Source organism: Grammomys surdaster, unplaced genomic scaffold (genome assembly GCF_004785775.1).
Source record: "Grammomys surdaster isolate TR1022 unplaced genomic scaffold, NIH_TR_1.0 128001, whole genome shotgun sequence".
Classification (NCBI taxonomy): domain Eukaryota; kingdom Metazoa; phylum Chordata; class Mammalia; order Rodentia; family Muridae; genus Grammomys; species Grammomys surdaster.
The window spans coordinates 1,726-10,085 of record NW_021621858.1 but is presented as its reverse complement, the minus strand read 5'-3'; the positions used below and the strand labels follow the sequence as shown (position 1 = coordinate 10,085).

The 8,360-nt window shown below is 39.2% G+C and overlaps 1 protein-coding gene across 1 annotated transcript; it reads right to left on the bottom strand.

Annotated features, from left to right (window-relative positions):
- Positions 1-785: 785 nt before the first annotated feature.
- On the bottom strand, positions 786-8,091 carry LOC114615640 (cytochrome P450 2J6-like; the record flags this gene model as incomplete). The annotated part of the gene is made up of 2 exons (XM_028761315.1): positions 7,686-8,091; positions 786-948 (listed from the first exon to the last, which is right to left on the bottom strand). Coding segments are annotated over exons 1-2 (373 nt in total), but the record flags the coding sequence as incomplete, so codon positions are not given.
- Between the last annotated feature and the right edge of the window lie 269 nt (positions 8,092-8,360).

The window sequence follows — 8,360 nt, the reverse complement described above, 5'->3', positions numbered from 1 at the left end:
CTTAGAAACTAATGGATGACAGCTCCCCTTAACATTGTAGACATATACGATTTAATTAGCTAATTACGCCAGGGTTTTTCATTTTATGGAATGCATGTTATATAAAAATGCAGATTTTCATCTACTATATTCACTATTAATCATTTATGCTAAGCACTAGGCTTCTCATAGCAGATAATATAATCAATAATATACAATTAGTGGTTGATTGTCTCAGGGAATAATTATTAAATGTTTAAAACTATGGTAGGTTAATAGACTGAAGTTCTGCTTCCAATTTTGGAACTTGATTTAATTTCCAAACTTGAATTTCCAAATTGATTTAATGATAATACTGAGTACTTATATTATTTTAATCTAACACTCTCGGGAAGACTAGAGGTCCCTGTGTGGCCAGGCTTTAACACTGAAGTGTAAGAAGCTTTAAACAAGATGGACATCAGTAGGAGAGAGGTGACTCACTCCCAATTTTCTAGGTCAGAGGGATGGCATGGAGCAGGTGAATAAGAGAGCAGTGTGTCTGTGGTAGGATGTGTGGTTACTTATTACTAACACACTTAGAGTTAGTTTCTGTAAAACATGTGATTTCTTTTAATGTATATTAGGGATACACTGCTAAGTCCTTTAGTGGATGCTTTCATTCACTAAATGTAACCTCATACTTCCTGTAAAGATGGCAATTCAAGACAAGGTGGTTTATGAGATTGTTGGAACAGGCACCTATAATGCATCACAAACATTATTACACACATTTCATGTTCCTCAACAAATGTATATAGACTTACCATTTTTATTGGTGATACGTTCTTGCATAACACTGAGAGGCCGGTTCAAAATGTTTTGTTCCATGTGAGTAAAGGTTTCTTTGATTAAGGGCAGTCCAGTTATGACCACTGAAGTTATGTCACCAAGATTCAGGCTAAAAATATTCCCATATTTCTCCACAAACTGAAAAATACATCAATAGTTACAGGTAAGTTTGTGTGTGTCTGTGTATCCGGGATGTCAGGCATGTGTGAAGCTAATTGGATTCATGTTGAGAGGTGTCCATGAGTGATGTGTATGTGAGGGGGTGCACCTTGATTTCTGCAAGTTTTTGAAAATGCTTTCCCCTTCACTGCATTAAACTCAGCTGTAATTCAGGAATAGAATTTACTCTACATAAATTTGTTAATATAACTGTATGAATTGCCTGTGCACCTGCTTTGTGTCCCTTGAAGGAAGCACGAGAACATCATTTCTTTTAATATCGAGTATGTTAAATTTTTATTCTTTAAACACTGAACATTCATAAAAAACTGATTTATAGTAACATGAAAACTGTATTGCCTCAGAGATAATGGGCAGAACTTGACAGTGTAATGTAACACATTTAAAAACCAGTCCCCAAAATCTTATTATATTTCTTTCACTTACTAAAATTCCCTTTACTAAATGGATTTCAGTTATAGCTGTCAACAAAAATTATATTCACTAAATTGTGCCTAGGTATACATTATTTAGAGAAAACATTTTATTCATCTTTTCTGTTCTAACACAAAATCACTAGTAACAGTACTTTCATTTACCAAAGAATAACACACACTATTCTCTACTTACTATGTGGTTGTGCTAAGCTAAGTCTCCTACAATGCATTCTTTAGACTAAGGCTCACCATAACTTTGTAGATGCCCCTATTTTTTTGATATTTTATTTATTTACTTTTCAGATGTTATCCCCTTTCCCCATTCCCCCTATCCCCATTAACCCCCTATCCCATCCCAAGCTGGTTGTGGTGGCACACACTGGTAGGATATGCTGAAGGAGGCAGAGGCAGGAGGATCACAAGTTCAAGGCCAGCCTGGGGAAACATCATTTTTTAAAAGAAGCAAAAATCTCTTAACTGAAGCATCCAGACGACTAATGAAAAGAGACCATGTTCCATATTTGACCTGATGTGATTGAGGAGGCTGAGGAAGGTCTCCATAGACTTGATGTTAGTGCAGCTTAAATGGATTTCCTGGTAGACTAAACTGATTGTTTAATCAGAAAATAATATCTCCTACTCATCAACATGTATTAGACATGGTATGGACATGTATGATAAATGAGATGTACCTGACTAAGGGGACCAACACTAAGGTAATTAATTCTCTGTATTTGTGAATATAAGAGGTGCCTTGCTTAAAGACCTCTAGTAGGACTAAGCATGACAAACATTGCAGAAATGTTTTGCCCTTTTACCACTTTTCTTCCTCATTGCTAAGGATATTTGTTATGCTAATCCCAAAGGTCCATTCTTTACTTGTCCACTGACTCATTCCTGAAACGAAACACTGAGGTCCAACACTCAAAATTATTATTTGGATAATGTCCAATCAGGATTTACCAAGTCACCCTAGTACAGATCCCCTCCTTTTCCCTTCTACATCCACTCCAGCATAAACATCTATTCTTTCTTACTTCTTGCCTACTTGCTGTTGCTGCTGCTACTTTGCAATGACCACCCCCACACACACAACACACAAATATACACTTTCCCCTCTGTGCTAATAAATTTCCTTTGTGTTGAAAATTTGGTGTCTGGGTATGTTAGGTCCAAACTCTGAAGGAGGTACCCTCACTTACATTGGTGTGATGGAAATGCTTCTTTTTATCCCTGCCCCCCCCATCAAACTCTAATTTCAGAATTATCAATCTTCTCATAATTTTTCATCCATATATATAGCCAACATGAACCAAATAAGCATTGATTTAACCATAGACCAACTCATGAAGTTAAAAGTGTAAGACATAAAGGTCTCTAATGTGAAATATCATGTCATCTAGTGAGGTAGAGAATAAAAGACATAAGTCCAGAGAAAGACTGAGATGTATGTGTACAAGTGAACTATAGCAACCATGGAATCCTTAGTTAAGTATAATACCTAATGTTGTTTATGAATAGGAGAATATGCCTTCTCTAAACCTTTCTCTATATGAAGAGTAGAATATAGGGCAGACATTGAGGGAGGAAATATCTCTGAAGATCTGGAGAAATGTAAGCATGAGGACTCTAAGGTTTGCCAAATGAACAGTATATGCTCTATTCCAAACTCAGTCTCTCATTATGGATGAGTAAGATATCATACCCATCCCCACCCTCCTCAAGGGCTTCTGTGTGGAAGAATGAAACTGACACTGTGAGAAGAATTTTGTTTAGTTACTGGCTTCTAGCCACCCACTGCATCTCTGAGAAATGAATGAGCTCTGTGTTCAAAGGCTCGGGGATAAAAGCATGTGGTGAAATCTAGGACAAAAACCCACCAGTCCCAGACAGCCATACCCACTGAGTAGATGCTCAGTACGCTTTGTACTTGACTTCATTTTTAATAACTGTTTACCATAGTCATAATTCTCTTCATTTTTTAAAGAGGAAGATGAATTTTAAATGAAGCAATGCAGTCAAGAAAAGGGCTCTAGCTGGGTGGAGGGACTCCACTAGTTGACATATAACATTTATAGAAAAAAAATTGATTTTTGGGTGTCCATAAGACTTGGAGTTTACTGTCAGTTAAAGAGTGTGTACCAGGCATAAGGGTGTGGGTGAGGGAGTTTGTAGGAGAGAGAAGAGATAGCTGCAGATATTGAGAGCAACAGTGAGGATGCAGAACATATAAATTTGTGCAAAGCTGGAAGACTATGTGATCATTTTCAAAAGATCCTTCCACTTGTGTGTTTAGAAGTCAGCCCTGGGTTGATCCACTTCTGCTTTAGGTCATCCTGGGTCTTGTCAGTAGTATCAAACAGAATTCAGTTCTTCCAGGTATCTGTGGTCCCCTGCCATTCTTTTCCTTATCACATCAATCATTAAGCCTTGGATCTTTGTAAACCATGTCAAAGCATATGTAATGATTATAGATAAAGACAGACTCAGTACTTCTATTGTTCTTTATTCAGAGTCCTTGCTTACTTCATTAAGTCTTAGCACCGTTTTTCTTGTCTGGTTCTTAAGACAGAGCCAACAAGTGTGCATGCATCTTTCTTTTGAAAGATACCAGACATAAGTACGTGAAAAAGAATTAACTTCATTGTGATCAATGTGTGGGAGATTTTATGCTGTAAAATAACTCATTGACTAATTTTCAATATCAACAAAGAAGGTATTTGACTTAAGTGTCTCCTAAATAGCAATGTGTATCATACATATTCTGTACTTCTACCAATCATATCCAGCATCTGAGACTAAGTACTGTGGTATCTTTTTTTCCATCTTTACCAGCTATTTGTCCGTGTATCTGTCTATCAACAGAAGTGGATCAGTAAGTTTTACCTTATAGTGTACCAAGTGAAGATGGGCAAATTCTGATATTTACAATTCTCAAAAGTGTCATCTCTGTCTGTCAATTCTTCTATGTGTATTTAATTACCCAGAAGAAATTTGGGTATGTGTCTTAAGGCAGCCAGAGCCAGTTTCTCTGAACATTCAGCACAGAATTTGAAGATTAAAACAATCTGTTTTTTTTTTCTAAAGGTGCCTCTACAGGGTAAAATAAAAGGTAAAATTGAAGACAGTAATAGGAGTACAAACAATAATGAATTGAAATACGAGATGTAAAATTTAATAAAAGAAAAAGAGACATCAAGTATAATACTAGAAGTAAATCACATGGATTATTGAAGAACCAAGAGAGGCTGAATAAAGAGAAAATAAAAGCTAAGGATTAGTGAGAAAAATGATCCATGAATACAAATGACTCAGCTCTACTGAAGTTCTTACTGAGCAACAGAAAAGGAGCACCCAGGAAGAGAAAAAAAAAAAACAGCCACAGATCCTCCTTCCATCATTAGTGGTAGATAAGAAGGTCTGTTAGTCTTACAGTTCTATGTAATAAGCTGTAGGCAAGTGCTTGTGTGTGTGCATGAGTGTGCGCAGACATGTGTGTCTGTGCACGCGCGCACGCACGCGTGCACATGAGAGCACTAGAGATCAACCTCTGGTATCATTTACAAGAGCTGCCCACCTTGTAATTTGGAGTATTTAATGAGCACTGAGTAGACAAGGCTGGCTAGCTGGTGAACTGCAGAAGTTTGGCTCTCTTCTTCTTTCTATCCCTAAGTTTATAAAGGCAGGCTACTATACCACATTCTTATAGATTCTGGGGACTGAACACATATTATCATTGCTGCATGGTGAACACTGCCAGTCGAACTCCTGCCCTTTCTTATGATCTTTATTGTTATTATACTTTTTGAAGTTACTTGCTTGCATCTTTTAAACAGTTTTTATATGTGATACTCATTTTTTCTTTTGATATGTAGAAACTGTCTATTAATACAGAGAACATTAATAAATAGTGGAGCTATCACTTTGTTTTCATTATGATCAAATATGGAAACAGATGAACAGTTATATGAAATTATTTCTGAGTGGGTAAGTGCATGTGTGAGACAGTGAATAAGTATGGGTGTTTATCATCTGATGATTATTTACAAAATTGTATTTTGAAGTGTTCCTTTCAATATGCACATGTCCTACTTTGTTTTCTGTTGCTGTGATAAAAAACTGTCCAAAATCAATCTGTGAAGAAAAGATTTAATCTTGCAAGTGATATTCCATCATCAAGTGAAGGAAAGACATCATCTCAGTGGGTGCTCCCTCCCATAGTAATTAGCAAGTGAGAGCAAATGCTCACACACCGGAGACAACTCCTGAACTGTGGTTTTCTTTCTCCTGTGTAATACATAGGTTTTATCAAGTTGACAAAAGCTAAGCAGTGTAGGATTTATTTCTTTTATGTTGAATATAATTGTTATTCAATAAATAACCATTAAATAAATCTACAGAAATAAGGAACAAATATTAGTAGTAATGGTTATTAGACGTTATAGATACCACAATGTCCCTTGAAATTTCAGACTATATACATGATCCTTACTATAATGCTGTGCACATGTATTCATTTATTCACAGTCGTGCAGAGGAGTAATGTGAGAACAACCACAGGCGGTGCAGGGATGAGAAGCAGGTGCACCCTGCAAGCACAGAACTATGGTAAACAGCAAGAGCCAGCAGCAGAGATATTACAGCCCTGCCTGTGTCCAGCTAGTCTCTGCCAAAAACAGGAAAGAGAAAGTATAGATGAGAAAATTTTTGAAGAATTATGGAAACTTCCTAGTTTAGCAAACAAGAAATGCGTCATGAAGAACACTGTAGCAAAACCACCAATATCATCATGAAAGCTACAATTGCAGAGAAATCTCTTGAAAGCAGAAAGGAAATACCTTACTACTTCTGGGGAAAACAGAAAGGTCAACATCAAGTGGAGGGACATTAGAAACATTAAGTTCAATGAAGAGTTAACCTAGGGTCCTACAATCAGGGCAAAGACTGTGGGAATGGAGGTGGACATTCTGAGGTGGAGCAAAGCCAAGAAGTTTCCTTCTGCCACAGCCTCCTCTGAAGGAATGGAGAAAGGAAGTACTTGCGGTCAGAAAGGAAACTGTAAACATGACAGGTCAGAAGAAAGGCAGAGATATGGGAGGATGAGTAAAGGCCAAAGACAACAGGCTCTTCTGCCTTTGAGTTCCAGCTGCCCAGGACACTGAAGAGCAGGTTAGTGTCTGATGTGCTCCTCAGTGTGTGTGGAGACTCCTCCTGAGACAACTCTACCATAGAGGGGAGACAGGGGTCCGCTATGCTTGTAGCCACTTTGTTTTCTGTGGGAAATGGTAATAGCAAATCTCATGAGCTACATGTGCCTATTGCATAGCACAGAGCAGTGGTTGGAAGGATGAAAACAGATGTAAGAAAGACTGAACAGGAATAAAAGGCAACTACTTGAAAGGTGTCCAAGAAACACACAGGGAAGGGAAAAGGGGGGGGAGGTAGGTTAAAGAAAATAAGAAAAACAATATGGGTATATGCCCTTAAATAGCAACACATAATCAGAGAGAGTCAGACTTCACTAGTCCTGGAAAGTGACAGGGACGATCCAACATGGCTCGAGTATTCACTATCTAAGCAGAGAAAATAACTATAGATAACGAGAAATATTACGTGGGAGGACGGTCACACACCAAAGAGACCTCTCAGTCTTTCATGCATACTATGTACACAGTATGGTCTTTCCAACACAAGGGGCAGAGTTTCTAGAACTGAGTGGAAAAACAGACAGACTTCCAGTGGACCTGGAGACAACAATGTACCTTTCCCCCGGATTGGTAAAGTTAGTAGGTGAAGAGTCAGCAAGGACTAAAAGGACAAACAAGATCAATAAGAAAATTGTTATTTGTAGAAAAGTCCTGTCAAGAGAAAAACACACTTTGTTTTCTCTAAAAGCACTTTAACAAACTAAGCTGAGGCACCTTTCTACCCATTTCTGAAATTGAAAGGACTTATTTATCTAGATTTATTATCACCCCTTTAATACAACATGGCTTAAAGACTTAAAATCACATACAGGGAGTTCTCTACCCATAACAGAATTACAACGGAAGCAAAGCCCTTCATACAAGGGTGAGAAAATCTCCTATTATTTGAAAATAGAACAGCGTATTTCTTTTAAAAAAAAAAAAAAGGACACAGGTTTTTAGTTCTGGACAGCAGGTTCCCATCACCGGCCTTTGATCCTGGTCTTCTGTTCTAGCATCAGTAAATCCCCTGTTCCTGTAGCTCAGGATTAAGTTAGGACAGATAAAGCCAGGCACCCTAACCCCTTCCTACCGACTGGATTGAGAGGTGCGGCTGCCCAAAGTCCAACTGGAATATGTTGCCCACGAACGGCAGACCCCAAGGCCCCGGGGGATAGTTCTTGGGGCGCCGGTTTTTGAAGTAGTCAGCCAGGAGCAGGAAGGTGACTGCAGCTACTAGCAGAGTCCTGGGATGGAGCGCTGCCCAGATCGTGGCTATCAGGGAGCCCACAGCAGCGAGCATAGCTAGGACTGCAGCTGGTTCTTCTGAGGAATGAAGGTCTGAGCTGCGGCGAGTCCCGGGTCCTAACAACAAGAGCACCCTACTAAACCGGTCCTCTCATTAGTCCCTCCTGATTCCTTCCTGTCCACTCCCCTGTGCCCTTCCCGTTTCCCTTCCTGTAGCTGGGCTCTCTCAGGCACTCCTTTGCGTGCCAGTGCTTCTTAGCATAGTTTCCCAACTGCTGGAACCCGAGAGCAGGAGCACCCCGATCACGTGCACAGAGCTCTTCACTCCGCCCCTTAGAGCTTTTACCCATTCATTCCCAAACTTTCCTCCCAGGTCCTGCCTGTGCTTTTCTCTGCACTCCAGGTGCCCAGATTGCTTCTATAGTGGCTAGTTCCCTGGCACTGGGTTCCCGTGAGAACACGCAGGAAAAAATGGTTTTGAAAGGCACCAGTAGATATGCTAAGGTGGAACCAGGAAATC